At 39.8% G+C, this 22,589-nt stretch overlaps 1 protein-coding gene across 2 annotated transcripts; it reads left to right on the forward strand.

Annotated features, from left to right (window-relative positions):
- The first annotated feature begins 297 nt into the window (after nt 1-297).
- LOC149289552 (E3 ubiquitin-protein ligase MYLIP-like) lies at nt 298-13,184 on the forward strand. Of its 2 annotated transcripts, XM_089490447.1 has the most exons (7): nt 298-384; nt 3,655-3,845; nt 9,337-9,522; nt 10,906-11,103; nt 11,779-11,943; nt 12,280-12,700; nt 13,095-13,184. In XM_089490447.1, exons 1-7 carry the CDS (start codon nt 298-300, stop codon nt 13,182-13,184), a joined length of 1,338 nt encoding a protein of 445 aa, XP_089346573.1. The 2 variants fall into 2 exon arrangements, with proteins under 2 accessions (XP_089346573.1, XP_089346574.1); XM_089490448.1 differs by lacking the exon at nt 11,779-11,943.
- Nucleotides 13,185-22,589: the final 9,405 nt, after the last annotated feature.

The following is a 22,589-nucleotide window of genomic DNA, read 5'->3' on the forward strand; positions in this document are numbered from 1 at the left end:
TCATTTATACTGTGGTCGCTGTCAGTCAACCAATGTGTGAGCGGGGGTGTGTCTCACTGGGGAGGAGGGGCTTGTTTGTCTGGCAGGCAAGGACTGTCTGATCGGAAGCATTCGTTTACCAGAGCTGAGGCTGTAGCTGCCGGGAGGCGCCTTCCGCCATCCCAGTGTCTATCCGCTACATGCACAGCTTTACACGGGCTGCCAGCCTCGCAGACAGGGTTCTCCTGGGTCAGAGGAGCGGCGCTGTACGCTCCAGCCTGAAGCGAACGGTCAAGGGGGACAGTGCCCGCTGCTGCCATGCTGTGCTATGTGACGAGGCCGGATGCAGTGGTCATGGAGGTAGAGGTAGATGCCAAAGCAAACGGGGAGGACTGTCTGCACCAGGTAATGCGGCTTCAAACTTATTCTGCGCTGTCTGCACACTCTTTCCGCAAACAGAACGGCGATCAAACGAGCTGCTAATAACGGCTCCAGCCTTCGCCGGGCGATCTCACCCCGACATAATTCCACTCTATAGATTATTCTCCCAGCACCTATTCTCCCATTCTTAATAGTAACAGCACCCTCTACTGCTATTCGTGGCCAGTCCCGTCTCCCACTCGTGCGCTGCCACCCCATGCTCTGGCGATTTGTCTCCAGTATGGCCACCTGTGCAGTCGGTGAGAGTCTTGTGTGTCCGGGTCTCTAATGTCTTTCCCGCCGGGCTTCGTATGATGAAGCTGATGAACTCACTTTGTTTTTCTCGGTCCCGCGGGTTCCAAGTCTAGCTTTATGTAAAAATAACTTTCAAACACCGAGTCTCGGGCTACACATCTGCCGGTGTCCTCCCCCATTGACTACCTGCTCCTTTTGGGGGGTACCTACGGATTGCTATCGTAGCCTAATGAATTCAGATCGCGTTTCGGCTGATGTTTGGGAGAATTACAGCTCTGCTAGATGGGTTGCTCTAGTCCTTGATATTTCTTTGCACAGCTGCTATGCCATAGTACATATATATCATTACCTTCTGTATGTTCGCATAGTCCTACTTAGTTTGTGTAGTGATGACATTTATAAAATTAACCCATCACTTACCAACATCAAATTCTGGGAAGTTACCACCAAGTCTTAATACATTCCGTTTAATGTCAAGTGTTGGGGTTTGTATATTTTTGCGGTATACCGTCACACCGTAATGCATCATAAATGAGCTGTGCGCTTCTTGCTGATGTTTATTCATATGTCACATGACTAGGAGCTACATTGTGCTGTACAATATCTGTTGGATTGGATAAATAAATGACATATACATAGTGTAGTACATTTAAGCTTCATATGATATTTTTTTAATTTCGTTAATCTAGTTAATGGAAAGAAGAAAAGGGGGTGTAAATCCTTAGTGACTCCAAAGGGTAATGGGGTTAATATCTGGATCAGCCACCCTTCCTAATTAAGGTAATAATTTAGTGCTGAATAACAGCATAGACGTTACAATTACGGTACAACCTCTCCTCATTGTTTATGAGTATAACTTTCTGCTTAATAAGTCTTCAGATCATTTTGTTGAGGACGTAGGAAATATATAATTAAAATAATTTAGATCTGCATTCCAAATATACAGTGGCATAAAGTGTTTTGTGCTAGGGGACGGAAATGTCGAGCACAAGATGACATTGCAGCAGCCTTATTAAAAGGGAAGCAGGCTTATAGACTTTTATTTTTATATAATTAATTTAGAACTAGCCATGAGTTGTTTTTGGGAAGTTATTATATGTGAAATACAACTTTCTGCACAGTGTAATGAGAAGGGATTATATAGCAAAAAATTAGCCATTGGAATTTGCGGCAATGAGCAAAACGCCGGACTCGGTTAATCTGACTGATTCCGTGTTCTTTCAGATTCATCTAGGTTTGTTTTTATCCATCTCCGTAATGCGAAGCTCTTGTGAGTAAATACTAAGTGTGTTCTTTTTACATTGTATTCCAAACAAATACAAATAAAGAAGCCAGAAAAGTTTGAAAATTGACTTGTTGATCTACTAATAAAAAAAAATAATTCATGCACTCTTTGAGAATATCAGCATCCTTAAAGAATTGTTTTGAAGACACTCGGGTGACACTCGGGCAAAAACTGCAAAATGTAAAATAAACATGCCATGTAATTGTGTCGTAAGCGCCAGACTATAGTGCATTGTGCATTATTTGATCTCGAAGACAATGTGGTCCCTTTCACATAAATTAACTTGCTTGGCAACCGACCTCATGTCTGTGCCTTTTGTGATTCATGTTACAATATAACTTTGGTTCAGACTGGCGCAGAATCCCCTAAAGCAAACACTTAAAAGGCTGCTTTGGGGAACAGTGCTCGAGGACACTGATCTGCTATATAATTGTCTGTCACCTTGTTCTCGTTTTTCACCTCTTGGCAATGCTTTCTATTGACCCTCTTGAAACTGAGAGCTGTAGATGAGTGTTCCTTGACAAGGTTATTGAAGGTCTATGCTAGTCCCTTGTCTCTGTTGAACAGGCAGGGATATGAGAATACAATACTGCCAATCTTGAGAGTACTACGGAGTGTTGCTATTCTAAGCCTGCTTTCTGACTCATGCTTTACTGCATACATATTTTATACCTTCTCCATGGTTTTGTACGTGCGTTCCTGGTGAGCTGCAGCCCCCGGAAAAAGGTCCTATGAACCCAAGAACCTTCCTACTGTTGCTCTTATAACCTTAATCTTACTATGCTAACACCAGACTGTGTGGGTAACACTGTCGCGGTGTTGTGCTCTCTTGTGTAGGTTACACTGAAGTCCTCTAAGGTTCTACTGTCTTGCGTTTTTTTAAGTTTGGCTTCCAAACGTATTATAATTTAGACTGACATAGCGGTTTCTGTTCTAAAACGTATGTTTTGGGTTGGGAAACTTATTTTCCTTTTGTACCCATCACTTTTGCTCTGTGGGGTATTTGAGTTTAATTGCAAGGATAATTGCTGTCTGTTTTGACAATTTCCACCATCAAAAGTTTACACATTTTGACTATGAAAATTGGGCTATGTGTTCTGACAGCTGCATGTATATACATTTTTTAAAAAAAATTATTTATTTAGATATATAATATATAAAGCTATAAATACCATGAGCATTCAAAATTACTCATGGTAGAAGCCACTTATGAGTGATATGCCAACATGGTAAAACATGTCCTTCACCAATCCTGTAGGTTAGAATGTGTTTTGTGTGTTTTATGGTAGATATATAAACTAATGAGATTTTTTTTTTTTTAATATGTGGCTTTATAAGTCAAGGCATGAAAACGATATTTCTAATTTGTCCAATACGTATTTCAACCGCTGCAGCAACAAAACATTATCGCCAACATCGCTTGTTCCACAGCAAATAAAACGCTGTGAACCAGGTAGATTTCATGTGTTATCAGAAGATTCGTCTAAAACTTGTTAGTTGAGTAAATATTATGTGTGATTGGCCTTCGTGTAGTATGGGCAATTCATACCTTTTATGTTTGCGCAAACTGTAGGGGAAGGAAAAACTAGACTAAAAAATAAATTTGCTTGTTTTCTACATTTTTGTTGTAAAGGAGAAGCTGAATGTAATAATGCATGATGGTCTGTTTTTAAATGCTGTTTTGCATGTAAAAAAAATAAATCTGTGTGCCGTAGGTGTGTAAGAAACTGGGGATTATAGAAGTGGATTACTTTGGACTCCAGTTTATTGGCAACAAGGGAGAGAATTTATGGCTCAATCTCCGAAATCGAATTTCACAACAAATGGATGGTCTGGCCCCATATCGGATGAAGCTACGGGTTAAGTTTTTTGTGGAACCTCACCTTATCTTGCAGGAGCAGACCAGGTAATAAATATATATCTTTAGATGCCTACTAGACGTTTGTGTGTCTTGTAGCACTGTTGGTGTGCTGGTGTTGCTGATGTATTTTACAATTGTTTTGTGTGCTATACTGACTATTTCAGGACTATTTCCAAAGGAAGAAAAAAAAACCTACTATACAAGCCAGCGGTTGGTTCTGCTCCTCCGTTAAAAGCCTGTTCCCTATAGGGTGCGTCTATGCAAGTTGCTTAGCCCATTTTACTTTGGCCACCCCGTCATTGCCGATGGGAAATACTATAAAGCCGTGCAGATTTGACATTGCGCTGCATGTTGAACAGACTTTCTTAAAAATCTAAAAGTGGTCCTCAATTTGACCTCTGCAACCATCTTTATTGCATATGTTCATAAAAATGTTAGAAAAGTAATGAATTGCATACATAAAATGCATTCAAATATGGCTTGTGCTTCATAAACTATCTTCATGGGAAGCCTTTTGGGACAGCAGTTTTCTAAGGCTGCACATATGTACTGTATGAAAAACAGTGTAATCTGGCACCTTGCTTTGGAAAAAAATAGCTGAGCCGGTTTATGTGGGAGGGAGTTTCCTGTTCTGCTGTTCTTGTGGTTTGGAATGACCTGTAATAACAGTCTGGAATATGAGGTTACTATAGGACATCCTGCTAGGGTTATGGAAAACCAGGAACAAATTAAAGTAAAAAACAAACATTGTTCTTCGTTTTATAAAGTTTTGCTAAAATAACGGATGTTATTGTTATTCTGTATTCTGTATTATAATGTATTCTGACTTAGATTGTTTTTTAGCACCAGTTTTGGCTGCTTGTAGAAATCCTGTTATTATTATCTTTTATTTATATAGCGCCAACAATTTACTCAGCGCTTAATACAATACATATATTCAAGGGACAAGACAAGAATTGACAGAATAAGACAAACCGATACATTAGGTGGAGAGAGCCCTGCTTGCAAATTTACAATCTCATGCAAACCAAATACATTAGCACTGGAAGGAAAAATATTAAAAGTGACGCTTGGATATCAAATGCATGTGATGGCTGTGTATACTTCTACAGACCAGAAACAAAGAAAAAAAGGTTTTTCTTTCTTTTTGAAGAGAAGTTTTTTACATTTGTTTTCCAAATGGCATGGCAGTGCATGAAAAGTAGGTGCACAACTAGAGTTTAAGTTGTTGTAGGGGGCAGTTAGGGTTCCTCTATCACCATTGACCTTGTACAGCTGAGACCATCAAACCACGTTTTTGCACATTTAAACTTGGCAATCTTGATTAAAGGTTGTTTAAAAAAAATAAAATAATGAACTTAAACAGCCAGATACACTAACCGAGTTTATGTGCTTCACCAGGACACTTGTTTTTTTCTGTAATAGTGAAACTAGCTGTGTGTGTTTTTATGTTTTCTGACTCTTTAATGTTACGACTCAATGCTTATTTAGCGTTGTAACAAGTCCCAGAAGCGAGTCACAAGACTTCTTGGTATGTAATGTTCTGGTGTAACTATAGGTCGCTGACTTAGAGTAACCTCCAGCTCGCAGCTACTAGCTGGAAATGTATATAGATTGCTGTGGGCTGATACCCTGCTCCTGATTGGCCTGCAGATCTTGTTACCATGCAGTAATTTAGACGTGCACACTTCTTCCCCTATTAATGCAAAAGCAGCAGCAGCTCTGTATCAAATCTACATTGTTTAATTCTGTATTTTATTCACTGCTACTTTTAGGTCGTATAATATGCCTGTAATTTCCCACTTTTTTAAAATACTGATGAAAATGTAATTGCTGGATGTTGCAGTGACTAAAAAATAACCTCTGAAACCTTTATCTACAATTTGCAACCTTCTCTGTAGTGTAGTTTATATGATGACGCTGGAAATAGGCAGCCGACTGTGACTATATCTGGAAAATCTGATCTGGCTGTACTTGAAATCTGTGTATCCTGGCCCCTGCTAACAAACATTTTTCCAGCAGTTACTTTCTTGGCCAAAAACAAATTTACTGTGCATAGTCTAAATAAAAACTTTCCAGACGGCCCATATTCTCATATAGCGATCAATGGTTACACGGCCTTCAAAGGCATACCTAGGAAGTTCCCAGGGTACACTACCCCAAGCTCACCCTCTTCTGGGGCAGTAGCTTCTAGGGCTATGGGCTAGATATGCGTAGGGGTTATCACCAGACAGCATTTAATGGGTATGTAGTGGGAAGGAAGTGGACAGGGAGTAGGCATGATCAAGCACCCCTATTCTGCCTGGGGAAAGAAGAGCTTGACCCTGAGAAGCATGGCTCAGTGTAAATGGATCAGCAGTATGCAACTAAACACACATGCATATATTTACTATGTGTTGACAATTTGGAAATGTAAGATTGCCACGGGATAGATAAAATGTTTTGTTCCATGATTTTAAACTCTGGTGTTCCAGGGAGTAATGATGTTAAAATGTCAATCTATTACAGTTGTGCCCAAAAGTTTGCATACCCTGGCAGAAATTGTGAAATATTGACATTGATTTTGAAAATGACTGATCATGCAAAAAAACCATTTAAGGCTAGTGATCATATGAAGCCATTTATTATCACATAGTTGTTTGGCTCTTTTTTTTTTTTTTTTTCTTTTTTTTTATCATAACAGATTTCACCCAAATGGCCCTGATCAAAAGTTTACATATCCTTGAATGGTTGGCCTTGTTACAGACACAAAAGGTCACACACAGGTAAAAATGGCAATTAATGGTTAATTTCCCACACCTGTGGCTTTTTTAAATTGCTGTTGGTGTCTGTGTATAAATAGTCAATGAGTTTGTTGGCTCCCACATGGATGCACTGAGCAGGTTGGGTACTGAGCCAAAAGGTAATAGAACTTTATAAAGATGGAAACGATATCTAAAGCCTTGAAAATGCCAGTCCGTACTGTTCAATCACTTATTAGGAAGTGGAAAATTCAGGGAACTTTTGATACCAAACCAAGGTCAGGTAGACTAAGAAAGATTTTTAGCCACAATTGCTGGAAGAATTGTTCGGGGTGCAAAGAAAAACCCACAGGAGAAATACAGGCTGCTCTGGTAAAACACGGTGTGGTTGTTTCAAGGAGCAGAATACGACAGTACTTGAACAAAAATGAGCTGCATGGTGGAGTTGCCAGAAAGAAGCCTTTCCTGTGCCAATGCCACAAAAAAGCCTGATTACGATATGCCCAATAACACCTTGACACGCCTCACAGCTTCTGGCATTCTGTAATGTGGAGTGACAAGACCAACATAGCACTTGGTTGTGACCATAACACTCTGTTTGAAGAGGGGCCAACAAGGCCTATAGTGAAAAGATTACCATCCCCACTGTGAAGCATGGTGGTGGATCACTGATGTTTTGGGGGATGAGTTGTAAAGGCACAGAGAATCTTGTGAAAATTAATGGCAAGATGAATGCAGCATGTTATCTTACTAATTCTCCAAGGGTATGCAAACTTGATCATAATTGCATTGTATTATGAAATACAGATTGCTTTCACCACTTCAAACTAGAACAAACAATGTGCACGGAGCTGGCTAATTGTGTTGAAATCCATACTTCCGGACAGAATTAAACTAGATAAGACAAACCTATGTTTACGTACCCATACTCATGAAATGTGCTGTTCAGTCTACACACGATTATTAGCCCTCTTGGCTAGTAAACAACTTTGAATATTTTGCACCTTTTCATGTGTAGGAAAATGTGTGCGGGTTCTGTATGTTGCAAACCTAAATAATTCCGTATAGTAGGAGCTGGAGACAGAATGTCGCCATTGCCTGTCGGCAGCTGCTTGTGACATGTATAGGACTGTTGTTGAGCTTCAGTCCTTCCCTTTGTGAAGTAGGGGAAAGGTTACCACAGTGCGCATAGGAAAGGCTGTAACTGCAGAGCACCAGGTGCACAGCCTCCGTCTCCTCCCTCTGTTGTGTCTTCTGTTCCCTCTACAAGCTTTGTGTTTAGTGTTTCTATTTATAATTGCTTTGCCATATTTTAATTAACATGCAGAGGCGGGAGAACTGTTAACTGTTAACTCTCCTTGCCTTATTTCTGCGCAAAAATAATTTTCCAAATGATTTCAAGAATAAAAAACATGTACTTAGAATTTCAGTTTTGTGGAAGCCTGAAGGCCACCTTTTTATGTGCAGAAAGTGGATTAATAATTGGGATGTGCTTCCTGATTGGAGACTGCAGCTTTCATTATCTGGAAAAGCCACCGTTTAGCACTTAAACATTGTGTCTCCAGCACCTGTGTCGGGGGACTACACACCATGGGCAGTTTGGCCTGTTCTGTACCACAAATGGAGAAGTATCTACAAACTTTATGAACGCTAGTTCTGTATCACGAGGACCTCTCTTCTCCAGCTTTCTGTTGAGCTGTTCAACTATTCCGTTAATAAAACAGCATTGTTGTATGTTCCATCTCTAAAGCCAGCTATGTAGAAAGACTTTATCAGCCTGATGAATACATGCGGCTTCAAACCTTTATCTCTTGAAACAGCCGCCACTTCTAGAGTGGGTCATTTTATGTAAAAGTGCAAATGAGCAGGGTTTTGAGCTTAAACGTGTAGTGTGTTTTTACCTTCTGCAAAGCTGCTGCAAGCTCAACAATCTATTTTGTATTTTTGTAAGGCCTGAAGACATTTTTTTTTCCTCTCTCTACTGTATCTCTTCCAAACACATTTGAGAATAGAGGATATTGAATTTTTTGGGGTGACATAAGTAGCAGATGTGGCAACAATGTGACCATTTCACGCTTTTTCAAAATCTGTAAGAAGCGTATCCAGAATTGCTGTATCTTTACTGATGTTAAATGAAACTTAAAGCACCCTGGGTTAATATTTTCTTCAGTCTCCAGTTCTGCATATTTCAAAAGCAGCCATGTGTGATTTGTAGAATTCTTCAGTTTGCTTTCAGGACTTGCATTGTCCAGACTTGCTTGCTTGAACTCCCGTGGAAAGCAGTAATGGACACAGAAAAGTTTGGTTTCCTCTCTCCAGGTCGATGTGTAACGTACACTAGTTTGCAGTGAATAAACCACGGGCTGCTGAATATAATTCTCTGAAAATAAGCAATGCTCTGTCTGGAGTGTGTGTGGTTTTTTTTTTTTTTTGTTTTTTTTTCCTCCATAAAAAATCTACACTCTCGGCTGCCATGATTAGCGTTTGTTTCACTTCCTGTGTTTTGTGTTACATAAGCTGTAATCATTGCCTTTAAACAAAAAATACACCTAGGCGATTTCCAGTCATCTGGGAAGGGTTAGGTTTCTGCCCTAAATATTTTTAGAAAATTATGTACTAGAAATCATGTCATTTTTCAGGAGTGTTATTGCACCATTTTCATTAGCGTGCGTGCATTGTTGGGGTGGGGACTCTTAAAGATAAATGTAAAAAAAAAATACATTTTTTTTTTTTTTTTAATTTGTAATGTGTATTTCTGAGTGTTCCGCAGTTCATTAGTTTAATGTCTCTTCCAGACACATGTTTTACTTGCATATAAAGGAGGATCTCCTGGCCGGCCATCTGCAGTGTTCCCCTGAGCAGGCAGTGGCACTAAGTGCTGTGCTGGCCCAACTAGAATGTGGTGATTATAATCCGAACACTGCCAGTTACAGATACCAGGATATTTGCTCAAAAGAACTTGGACCAGCTACATTGGAAAGGTAAGCCATTTTTTGATTAATGTAAGTATTTTCTTTCCACTGCACTTTATAAGCATTACAAAACCATGACTAGAGTGTGGCTGTTTTGTCCCAAGCTACACTGAGCTTCAATAAAGTTGCATATTGCATTTAAAAGGAGTCTGTTCTATAAGACTTATGGTCACTATGTTGCATATTATTGCCTTTGTTTTATGACATTGATTTTAAAAGCTTCTGGCAATTATACGTATAAATATCCTGTAAATCATGCCACCCTAAACAAAGGTGTGGTGAACGAAAACCAACAGCTCTGTACTCCAAGAAGGGAACAAGCCGTCCAGGTCTCCGTTACATAATCCATTGACAAAACTATATGCTTTTTATAGGGTTTCTAAAATTGTATCTAACAGACTGTTAATATTCCTCTGAGTCCCAATTAAACAGGAGTGCTTATATGCCATGCCCAGATGATCCATACTGCCAATGTTTCACTTCCTTTCAGCCAAATTTAATTGCATATTCTGTGGCGTAAAGTTGCTTAATTCTATTACATAAAGGAAATTAATAGATTATAGAGCTGCAGACACGGAGCTTCCCAACATAATTTTAGTATTTAGAAGAGTGTGTATAATGCATTCTTTGCAGCCTACCCAACAGTCTGGCTAATTCCCTGTATACGACACACACACAAACACACACTATGTGTATAACTTTGTTTTCCTAAACTGTAGTTGCAGAACAGTTGTTTAGGGTGCACAGTTGGAACCCCCCCCCCCAAACCAGACTGTAAAGATGCATTGACCTGTTAAATTATAGTGCCCTTGACACCTCCTGGCCACCCCTAGTTAAACCTGTTTCTTGGTGCTGCCGCCATTTAATTTGCAGGAAATTCAATCTCTGCGCACTGTATCCGGTAACTGTGGGTTGAGGAGCGTGAGAAGAATCTCTTAAATTATTGGGCCTGTTCTGCCGAGTTATGAAATCATAAATTTCTGTTCTGTGGAGCACAGATCTTCCCTTCATCATTGAAAGGAGCATGTTCTACCCGCTATAAATGACTACAATGAGCCCTTAATCCATCCCAGCAATTTTATTACACTAATAATCTTAAAATAAGGTCAGAAGGACCCTATGTATTTGTCACCAGGAACGGACTGGAGTGGAAAATGAGTTCCTTCTGGTCAGTGGCCAATAAATCATATCTAAGGCCACCTGCTAGACGCAAGGAACAATGAAGCGTGTGGCCGCATCAGCCTCTTCAACACGCAGCATGTGTCCGGTCTATCCATCTGTTTATGCTAACTTTTTCTCTTTAATTTGTGAAACAGCCAAGGGTGTCAACAAATGTAGGCATGCATTTTACATTTTTTCCCTCGTGTAACCTGCAAATATTTGTTTTTATAGTATTACTGAAAAGCATAAAAGTTTGGAAGGACTTAGTCAAGCTTCGGGGGAGTATCAGGTTCTACAGATTGTGTCCACCCAGGAAAACTACGGAGTAGAGTGGCATTCTGTGCGTGATGCAGAGGGACAGAAGCTTGCAATTGGTATAGGACCGGAAGGAGTTTCCATCTGTAAAGAGGATTACACTCCTATTAATAGGTATATGTTACCTAATGACCGTTGATAACGTTGTACGTGTGTGTATGTATAATATTTTAGTACAGCGCTCCAGAATATGATGGCGTTATATAAAACCATAAATAATAATAAAGCAGTGATTTTATGAGCTATTTCATAGAGGAGCTCCCACCAGTTTAGCATCAGATTAAAAACACATTTTCAAAAATGTGCTGTTTTTTTTTAGTTTTTTTTGTCTTTAAACAGATCTATTTTGCATAATGTTTTCAGGCAGCTGTATATTATCAATTTGAATGTGTTCTCGCTCTTTTATCTGAGCCCAATCTGCTAGACAAAAACACTGACTCCTTATCATGCTGCTTATAGTAAACAATATAATGGCTCAGTCGTAATCGCATAGCCAGATAAATTCTGACATACAGAATCGGGTCAGTACAGTGGCTAAGCAGGGAAAGTCACCCAAAATATCACATCACAACAGCAGCCCAACCCACGTTGCCACAGACAGCCCTGTATTTTATTAAGGAGAGAATTAAACTTTTTTTTTTTTTTCCTTTTGTGGCTTATGAAATCCTGTAAGGCATATAATTCTGTTCTGGCTGGGAAATAAACTATATCTTGCAAACCATTTAAAATGTTGGGTTACAATTCCAGTACAGGACATCACAATAATCTATTTATTTTTTTTCCCCTCAGGATTACTTATCCTATTATTCAGATGGCTACTCAATCGGGAAAGAATGTGTACCTGACAATCACCAAGGATTCTGGAAATAGCTTAGTCCTACTGTTTAAAGTCGTCAGCACCAGAGCAGCCAGCGGGCTTTACAGAGCCATTACGGAAACCCATGCATTTTATAGGTTAGTATGTTTTGTATTAACCCATCTGGTTTGTTCATGTCGTGATTAGAACCTTGTGTGTGTGTGTGTATATCTAGATCTATAGGTTTTGCTCTAAGCCACCCCTAGCTGGAGTGCTGCTGTGGAACACCCTGTGTTTTTTTTTTGTTTTTTTTTGTTTTGTTTTTTTTAACTTTGCTTTAAATATGATTAATTTAATAAAAACTCTTAAATTTGTCAGTATGCTGCCCTCATAAAAATGTTAGGCAGCATAGAAACAAATAGATGTAATGGTTGTTATTTCCTAAACACACATTAACATGTTTTATGTTTTTTTTTAATCCCTCATCCTTAAAGGTGTGACACGGTTACCAGCGCGGTAATGATGCAGTACAGCAGAGACCTAAAAGGCCATTTGGCATCCCTTTTCCTAAATGATAATATCGATGTTGGTAAAAAATATGTGTTTGACATCAAAAGGACATCGAAGGAAGCTTACGACCATGCAAGGAGGGCCCTGTACAATGCTGGCATTGTGGATCTGGCCCCAAGAGCTGACCATAGTGAGCCAAGCTCTCCTCTCAAGGCCTCAGAAAGTACCATGAACTGCAGCAGCTGCGAGAGTCTCAGCTGTCAGCAAACGAAGGCTCTGCAGGAGAAGCTACGGAAGCTGAAGGAGGCCATGCTGTGCGTGGTGTGCTGTGAAGAGGAAATCAATTCTGCCTTCTGCCCGTGCGGACACATGGTGTGCTGTAAAAGTTGTGCCTCCAAGCTACAGGTAGGTTAGCTCGCTTAACCCATTCGTGTGTTTTGAATCTGCAAGCTTTCAGCTTAACTGCTTAATCAGGAAGATTTGTGTCAAGAAATGCAAAACGATATTTAATGTCCAAAAAGAAGGGGTTCATTTTATTATAATTAAAACAGCCTGTTGTAATGCCTGTCTTTCTCTGCAGTGACTTAGGTGGAAATGCCTTGTTTCTAAAACGATGAGAAGTAGTTACAAAATCTTGCAACATGCGCTTTTCAATTCCTTGGCTTCACTAAACACGGTGAAGGGCCAACCCTAAACCTTTCCTGCGAGAAGAGCCATCTAGTCCTGCATAATACATAGGATGGATAAGATACTTGTCTTAAAGCATAATGATTAAAGTTTGCCTCCTCTTCTCCCGTAGATATGTCCAGTATGCAGAGCATCAGTGGAGCATGTACAGCATGTGTACCTTCCAACACACAGAAGTCTGCTGAACCTAACCGTAATTTAAGAAGATCACAGAAGATTAACATATTTGGCAACAAAACAAAGAAAACTGAAACTTCTTTTTTTGATACATTTACACAGACCACATCGGAAGTAGCCAGATTGTGTATTCTTGAAACATTTTTCATCATCAACCAAGACGGGCTGAAAATTAGGGGAGTTTTAGCAGATCAGCCACAGTCGGGCCATACCTTGCCTACATCACAAAGTGCTAAAACCATAGACTTTGCTACAACTAAAGATTTCAGTGTCTGTAGAAGTGCAGAACATCTGACACGATGGAACTGAATGTGTGACTTTTCTTTCATGTCTTCTTGTTAAGAATGTTTCTTTAAACATACACAGGCATTTTTATTCATTTGCACTGTCTGTTAGGCCTGTTCATAACTTTGGAATGTAAATATGTTCCGTATGTGTATTATAGATAATTAACTGGTTACTGCCTTTCCTAGGTCTGGCCAGAAAATGAGCCAAAAATAAGCCAAAACTTTTTTTCAGACTTATGTTGAAAGATTAAGTCGCCTTGTAAACTAAGGTGCCCACGCTCCTTGGGGTCTATTGGGCTGTTGCTATTTTTGTTTTAGGATCAAATATTCTTTTAGGTTGGCTAGAAAAAATATTTTATCATTTTAAATTGTAGCAATTTTAAATAGAATTAGAGTAGTTGACTTGGTGTATCTTTTTAATTTTAAATGGCCCCATTAAAGCGTGGATGTATTATCTGATGAGAATCAGTAACTGGCATAGGTCAAAGAAGGTCTACATGGTGCCACTGATTCAGTAGCCCACTGCTTACATTCATAGGCTCTTGGCCTGGAGCCGGTTTAGTATACAGCAGTCAGGCTACTTCAGTGGTTCATGATCCAATGGCATCAAGTGGAATATTTTAATTAATGACTGGTATGTGAATATTCAGTATTTCCTTTCAAATGGTGAATACATACAGGCACATGGAGAGATTCCTAGTATTCACAAGAAGCGTTTTTAGTATGTATTTTTGTTTTTATTGTCCTTCCCTCTTCCCCCATTCCCTTCCATGGGCATTATGGCCTGTTAGACGGGTTTTCTCTTCAGCTTGCAGACCCGGGTAACATTGTGATCCAAAGATCTGAGTTAGCCACATGGTGAAAACTCCCTAGCAGGCCATTTTGGGTGCAATACCAGCTAAATCAAAAGCTGGGGAAAATACTACACGGTCACTTTATTGAAAAAATGTTCTTAAAGTATCTATCTTATTGCCTTAATGTAGCAGTAATGTGTTCTTTATGCATTTTGTTTCTTTGCACAGACATTTGTCAAAACTAATTAGAAAATTGCTCTACTTTTTATACCGCACAGGGACATCCTCAGATTCGAAGAGGTATTTATTTTTTCACTTTACGAGAGAGGATTTTGCTTCCACATTATGCAGGAAAGAACTCTGATGTTCTGTGTGGTAGACAATTTCTGTCCTTTTTATATTTAGTGTAATAAAGAGTTTCTGAAAACAGTGGCAGTGTGTTCTGATTTTGCTTACATCACAGATCATTTTGGAAATTGTGTAGCATATGGAATGGTTTTATTTTAATTTTTATTTCTTTTAAAAAAAAAAACCTCTTACTGACTTTCATTAGCTCTTTGTATCGTATAATAAAATTCACAAAAACATATCTAAACTATAGGAAGAATTAAATTCAATCCAAATGTACTTTCAGATACGCAATTACAACTTTATCTGGGCTAGTTTCATCCATCAATTTTGTGCATTTAAAAAAAAACAAAAACGTTTGATTAGCACCACACTTTTGCCACTTATATTTCGGGGGGGGGAGTAGAGTGGAGATTAAAAGGGCCAATTTGGGGATTTGTAACAAATTAACATAATCCATTCATTGGAAAGTTAGGTTTTTACATTTAAAGTGAATTCTTTCAACACTAAGGATCTACTATTTTTAATGTTGTTTTGGTATGTTATAATGTGGGTGGGTGGGTGTGTGAATGTCCCTCCCACCCTGTGGATCAGCACACCACCACGGAACAATGAGACTGAGACCTCGCTGTCCCACCACAGGACCTCGGCAAGACGAGTGATGGGGAGAAAGATATCTGGGTGCAAGTGCTGACTTTGGGGTGTTTGAACCTGTGATCTACGTCTGCATTGTAGGTGCTGTCAATGCAGAGGGGGGAAGGGTAATGTGTATGATGGGTGGTATACAAGGGGTGGCATAATGAGGTTTTGCCTAGAGTGACAAAAATCCTTGCACCAGCCTTGTGTACGAGTGGCATGTCTGATAAGGTGATGGAACATGCTACAAACTCATTGTTTTTGTTTTGTTTTTCCCTGAATTCAGTTTACAGATTTACAGGTATACTTAAAATGCTGTTTTATTTGAAGTGAGTTTTGAATGAGATATCCTTGGTGGACTTTAAAAGTTTTTGGTATAAAAGGAAACCAGGAATGTACAAATAACTTGGAAGACTCAGCAGGGGTTACTTATAAAGTTCCTCCTAGATTGTAAACCTACTGTTCCTCGTTAATGTATCGGTTTGTCTTAGTCTACCAATTCTAGTTTTGGAATACCCTGTATGTACTGTAAGAAGCACTGCGTAAATTGTTGGTGCTGTATAAATTATAATAGCACTTGGTGAAAAGGTTTACACATGCTCTTATCGCTATAGAAACCAACACAAATTTGTCGACTAAGGAACTTTTAACTGCCTGATCTTTTTAAGAGCACTTTTACAAGTTAATGCCAGAATTGCTCTTTAAAACAGCAGCCACAATTAAATGGTTGTTAAGACATGTCATTACAGAACTGTTGTGGGAACCTAATCAGCTTCTAGGGCTATTTCCTTCCAGTGCAAATCACACGTTATATTATGTATTGCTTTCTTGTTTTGCGTTTTATCTTTCATTTGATGATTCTGAGTCATTGTTAAAAAGGCGAACCAGTTGTGATGTAACAAGAAAATCTTCTGACATATTAGCGTGTGATTATGCCAAGTGAATGTAAGTTGTACATTTTTACATTTTTTTTTCTTTTTTTTTAAAGCAGAACAGGTAAGCAGGTGATTTTATTCTATCCATCTTTTTTTTATTATTTTTTTCCATTTAACATGAATAAGCATGGGTAAATATAACAACATTTTCATGGTCCAATTAAGAAGTAGGGAGACGCATGGTTAACATCCCCACGTTCATGTAAAGTAGATTTATTAACTAGGCTGTAGTCCGTATGAAACTATCAGCATTGCCCATGACCCATCCCCTCAAAATAAACATACCGAAAGTAATAGAAACTAGCCAACTCCTGAATGTTACTTTTTGTGTCACCCCAGTCCTCCCTGTCATAATTACTGATGGTAATTGAATTGGAAAACTGTTGTGTATTAGGAGAATACCTAGCAGTATATTTGAATGTGTGATATATTTTCATCCATCCTCTAGTATTTTTTTATTTATTAAGAAAGCCTTTGTCCTGGCTTAATTAAAGGTTATTTAATGTCAACTCCAGCCAATCCATTTGGTAAAATGGGTAGAACAGGTCTATAACAATGTCAAAGACAGGGCTTGTCATAACCAATGGTGTTAATCCTCCATCTTCACCAAAATGCAAGGAGTTGGAGTATCTCTAATACCTGTACTGATGAGGAGGGAGCCTTCTATGTTTTACCCTTAACTTTTGCAACCTCTGGTTGCAAGGGAGGGTATTCATGTAATCCATTGATCAACACCCTTTGTAACACTCTTGTATATGGGAAAAGTCATTTCCATGCCTGTACTGCGGGGTATACTAAGGCATTTCCTCAAACCGTTTATTGTATATGTGCTAGTGCAGTGTACCGAGAAATGCCCATCAAGCAGAAGATTTGTGAATCACATATGATTCAGTTTGCCATTGATAGGGAATAGGTCCAGCCTCACTGTATAGTAACCCAAAGATTAGGCAGTTTAAGGCCAAGAAGGTGTTTCTCCTGCTGGAAATAATTTAGCAAAGATACTTTGCCTTTTTATGCCAAAGAAATAACCAAAGCTGTGCTCAAGTGCCTCTAAAAGCTTAATAATTTAAAAAGGTCTGCCTTACAAAGAAAAAATTTGCCACGGCTTATACTCTTGAGATAATCTTTTGAATGTTTATGGAATGTATATTGGATATGAGACTTGTGCATTTGTTTTTGTAAAGAAATTTGGGGCGAATCAACAAAAACGAGGGCAAGCGCCGACGAAACTTAGGAAAATGAATTGCAAAAGTGAAGATGATTTGTTTGGATTAGTTAATTCATTGCCATGTGTAGCCAGCTTTACAAGCCGTTTTGGCGCTCCTTCATGAGGTAAAGTGCGAGGGACTGTGTGTGGGAGGGTACATACCAATGACTGATAGACGTAGCCAAAAAATGGGGGTGGTCTCATTAATGGTAATAGCTGTGATTGATGGGTCCAACAACCGGTGGGAGTTTTTCCTTACTTTTTTCACTCTAGCCAATCAGCATTTACAAGGGGATGGGACAAGCATTAGATATGTCTGCTGATGCCATTTTTACTTGTCAGTAGCAGCAGTTTAAGTGTGAGACAGAGACAGTTTAGTAGAGACTGAGATTAATGCTCATACTGCAAGTTAATGAATAGTTTATTGTAGTGCAGAAAATGTACTGCTGCGGGGTGGATTGGAGAAGCTGTAGTGACTACCGTAGTGTATTACAGGGACTGCAGCAGACATTTCCCCCTATTCTTGGTTAGATGGGCAACTGTCTTAATCAACTAGAGTACTAGCCAAACCTGTAATTTGTGGGCAAGTTACATTTATCTATCATATTTATTATTCTTCTGATAAATATTAGTGACCATATAATACATTTGATATATTATATTGGGGCTGCACATTCCTGCCCACCCAGGCTCAGAGTCCTATTACTGCTGCTGCTACTCTTTGACTGTCCTGGATCGCCTCTTTTGGGAATGCCCCCAAATGTCATTCCAAATAAAAAGAGGCCCACAAATTTCGTCCAAGCTGAACGGCCATGAAACAAAATTCATTGAAAGACAAAACGAACTTGGCAAAACTGAAACAAAAATGTTATCCTAATCCATTTTGCTTGCAATGCAAATGTCTACGGGATATCAACACACATCTATTCATAAATAAAGGTATTTGATTGTGTCTCTGTTTTTTACTATGCTTGGTTTATTCATTTAATTAACTACCTTCCATGTAGCAGCAGCAGCAGCAGCAGCAGCAGCAGCAACCATCCTTTACCAATATACGTAACCACATTCTTTGTTCATGCCTCAGAAGGTCTACAATGCAAAATAAACTATTAAAGCTGTGACCATTCATTATCCTGAATGGGTTTCTCAAGTTTGTAACAATTGGAACAAGGAGTCTGTGATTTATACCTGGCCTCCACTTTAGATGACCAAAGAAATCTGTAGCAAGGGGCCAGCCCTTCTCTTAAAAAATAAAATAAAAATAAATTGCATGCAAGCAAAGAAGCCCAACATACAATGTAGAACATAATTAAAAGGTGGATTTTAAAAAATGTAACTACGTAACTATAGAGTAAAATAAACCAAAAAGTTTAGTAGAGAAAGACTGTTAAAAAATAAATTGTAAATCACAGTAAACAGGTTTTTTTTTTATTTTTATTGAGGGAGAACTTCTCCAAATAGAATTTATGCTTAATGCACAGTTGAGTCTATTTCCATTGACTCCACTGCATGTAAGCGGAACTCCTATTCATTTAAATTGTATACAAGCAAGCTGTCCAGTACCACAGTTTTGGCTACAGTAGAAGATGACAGAGGAAAGGGAATATGATACAAAAGACATAATCTATTTACTTTGCTTGTATGAGCCTCATAAACCTTTCTCAAACCGCAATTCAAAACTCAACAACTGGTGTTTTAAAATATTTGGTACTGTATAAAAAGGATGTTACTCTTTTAAGAATAAATGCTATGGTAGTTTTGATCAATATCATGAAGATCCACTGAGTGTGAAAAAATAAAACATTGTTTCAGATGTGATTAGGCCTCTGAACAGCCATAACAACTAAAACACACAGACTTTAAATCTGTGTTACCGAGGCATATTTTTAATTAGGATACTGCTGCCACCTAGTGTGAAAAATAGGTATAAAAGCAAGTACAAATCAAAAACACTGCTCCTTCCCTGTTTGTGGGAGAAACAGCGAGGAGTTCACCTTCCAGGCCAGAGGCGTTGGAGAAGCTCTGGCAGTATTATCAGCGGTTCAAGTATGAGTATAAATCTTGTCAGAATTTTTTTTTCTAAAGAAGAAGTTTAGGTTTTGGAAGAATCAAGATTTCTGAGCCCCAAATCAGAGGTAAGTCTGGAGATCCATTCCATAGCTAGAGAGACTAAGATCTTCCCATGAGACGCTGGCCAATATTAAGAATGAGGAATCGAAGTATCCCGCGAGAAGTCTATTTACTTCTAAGAGAGACTTTCCATTCAAGAAAGAGGACACAGATTCTTGAATTGTCACAAGAGTTGATCTGGCTATGGCAAATGCAACAAAGTGAACAATTATTCCAGGTGAAGATGCAGTTCATTTCTCTTTCTATGGACAAGAAGGGCATTTCATAAGGTATTGGAAGCTATGGTGTGGTATGCCAGTTATGGTCAACAAACTCTTTGGATCAGAATTGTAGTGTCTACTGGAAATAAGAGAGCATATTCTGGCACTTCTCTCAGCACCCCAAGTCTTCAGGAAAGTGGTGGTGACGACCTGCCTAGGATTTCTTAGAGTTACAGTTATTCCTTACCCGGACAATTGGATGCTGGTGGCCTCTTCAGCCAATATTCTGGAAATGCATATCTCCTCGACACTGGGCATATAGGATCAACATAGAGAAGTTCTCCATGGAGCCTTGTCAGAGGCAGGGACTTCTCTTTACCTCTAGAAAATATGTTTCTACAGCAGGCATTGAGGGGTGCTGTGTTTTTTTTCATTTAAAAAAGAAGGCGTCTTTGCTATAGGCCTCTAGGGAAGATAATTTCTACCAGGTACTGTGGGCTCTGACACATACCTGGCCTAATCAATCTTTTCTCTTAAGAACCTAGAGCAGAGAACCTGAATTCTTAGAAATCCATGGTGTGCTTTCATAACATTATCACGGAGATGGTGGATAAAGGACAAGGACATCTAAACAGTTCTGTCATGGAGCCCTCTAGTGAACCCGTCCTTATTGGAAAACACATGCACAAGGAAGATGGATGAGAGAGCACTTTCATCAAACTATAGGGAACTCCTGGCAGTTTAGAGAGCACTGACGTTTTGGCACAAGAGGTTCTGAGGGAAACAAATAAGGATAAGTCCAGACAACAGGGAAGTGGAGAACAGAAAAAATAGTTATATCTCAGAGCCTCATTTGTACACTTGGCAGCCTGTAGGCAGTGGTGGCCTACATAAACAAGCAAGGAAGCAGCAGAAGTCTACATACATGCATTATGCACCTTTTACTGGGCCAAGCTTTGTCTCAAGAATTTGACAGCAGTTCTTAGGGTTGCCAAATGCCACTGTAGACTTTATGTGCCTATAACAAAATCCCAGATGACTTATATGCATATAGCATTCTATACTCGTAATGATGGCTTAGGTCCCACCCTTTTCTCTGCACGTGTGTCCAGGGCTGCTGACTGTGGTTCACCCAGATCCACAAAGTCTGAAATTGATATTGTGTCTTCTGAAGGGGACATTCCAGTTTGGTCAGGCCTTTCCAAAAAGTTGTTATAACCCTCCTCCAAAAAGTGAGTTACCTCAGGCACCTGTGAGACCTCTGATTCTAACATCAATTACTGTGGTTAGGACAGTCAGCAAACCTCAGACTCTTATCTATTGGTAATTTTCTAAGATTTTAGAAGAAAAACTCTCTACCCCTAGATCTTTTTTCCTAAAGTTATATCACATTTCCATCAAAAGCAAGTCATAGACTATATGAACACCTGACCATCACATCTATAGGAGCTTGTTTGGCATCCCATTCTAAAACTATTGGCAGTTGCCCCCCTCCCTTTATCTATAACTGCCTCCACTCTTCTTGAAAGGCTTTCTACAAGATTTTGGAGTGTGTTTGTAGGAATTTGTGCCCATTCAGCCAAAACAGCATTTTGGCAGTTGGCATTTCAATCAATTCCAGAGGTGTTCAGTAGGGTTACGGCCAGTGCTCTGTGCAGGCCACTCGAGTTCCTCCACACCAAACTTGTCAAACCATGTATTTATGGCTCTTGCTTTCTGCACAGGGGCACAGTCTCTGTTCCGCCTATCCCTTCCTCTGTCCCGCTTTGCAGGGGCAGAGAAGGGAGAGGCCAGGGTCGGCCTGGCCCACCGGGCCAACCAGGCCAACATTCAAAACAGCCGCTGAGCTGCTGCGAGCGGGATTGAAAGCCTCCTCCGGCCGTCAGCGCCTAATGAAATTAAAGGGGCTGGCGTGCACGCACCGCGCGCCGCCCAATGGCCGTACCTCAGGGCTTCGTCCCACATCTTTAAATGTTTCCAGTGCTGTTTTTCATTCTCAGTCCGGCCCTGGGTGAGGCGAGATGTGCACTCACCTCAGGTGCAGCTGCGGGGGGCGCACAGCCACCCCATCATCAGCTGCAGACTAGTTGGAAGATCACAATCTACTCTGGTCGGCTCAACATTAGGGAGCGTGAGGTCTGTCACTTCAGACCTCGCTTTACTGCCGAAAATAATAATGCAGAGCGCGGGGATCTGCAGCAATAGCCGGCGCGTAGTGATGAGGGGGAGTAAAGTGATGTCTGAAGTGACAGACCTCGCACTCCCACCACAGGATGCAGGATACAGGATGGAGGCTGGATGTAAGAGATGGGGAGAAAGCGTTGTAAGGCCAGTGTGTATGTATGTGTTTGTAAGCTTCTGTATGTGTGTAAGAGCAGTATAGTTATTTGGTAGCTGGTATGTAAGGGCAATGTACATGTATATGTGTGTAAGGGCAGTGTATATGTGTGTGTAAGGGCAGTGTACATGTATGTGTGTGTGTGTGTGTGTGTAAGGGCAGTATATATATATGTGTGTGTAAGGGCAGTGTATATGTGTGTGTGTGTGTGTAAGGGCAGTATACATGTATGTGTGTGTGTGTGTAAGGTCGGTGTATGTGTATATGTGTGCATGTAAGGGCAGTATACATGTCTATGTATATGTGTGCGTAAAGGCGGAGTTTGAGTATATGTGTGTGTTTATGGGCAGGTGTGTGTAAAGGCAGTGTGTAGGGGTCCTGGGAGGGAGGCTAACATTAGCCTTTTTTAATAAAATAAAAAATATCTGCTGCTGTGGACTATTCTTCCAATGATGCTCAGCCAGCATTATGGTAGACACCTGGCTGGCTGAGAATCATAGGAGTTTTACTTTACAGCTAGCATCTGCAGCTTTACTGTTGCTGCACTTCCCATGA

This window comes from Sceloporus occidentalis, unplaced genomic scaffold, assembly GCF_023333645.1.
Source record: "Sceloporus occidentalis isolate IW3139 unplaced genomic scaffold, rSceOcc1.0.p SCAF_44, whole genome shotgun sequence".
Lineage (NCBI taxonomy): Eukaryota > Metazoa > Chordata > Lepidosauria > Squamata > Phrynosomatidae > Sceloporus > Sceloporus occidentalis.

Excerpts from the sequence above, each read along its gene's own strand:
- LOC149289552 (XM_089490447.1), top strand. The coding sequence starts at position 298 with ATGCTGTGCTATGTGACGAGGCCGGATGCAGTGGTCATGGAGGTAGAG. Across the intron at positions 11,104-11,778 it reads GATTACACTCCTATTAATAG|GATTACTTATCCTATTATTC; the intron begins GTATATGTTACC and ends TTTTCCCCTCAG. Across the intron at positions 12,701-13,094 it reads GTTGTGCCTCCAAGCTACAG|ATATGTCCAGTATGCAGAGC; the intron begins GTAGGTTAGCTC and ends CTTCTCCCGTAG.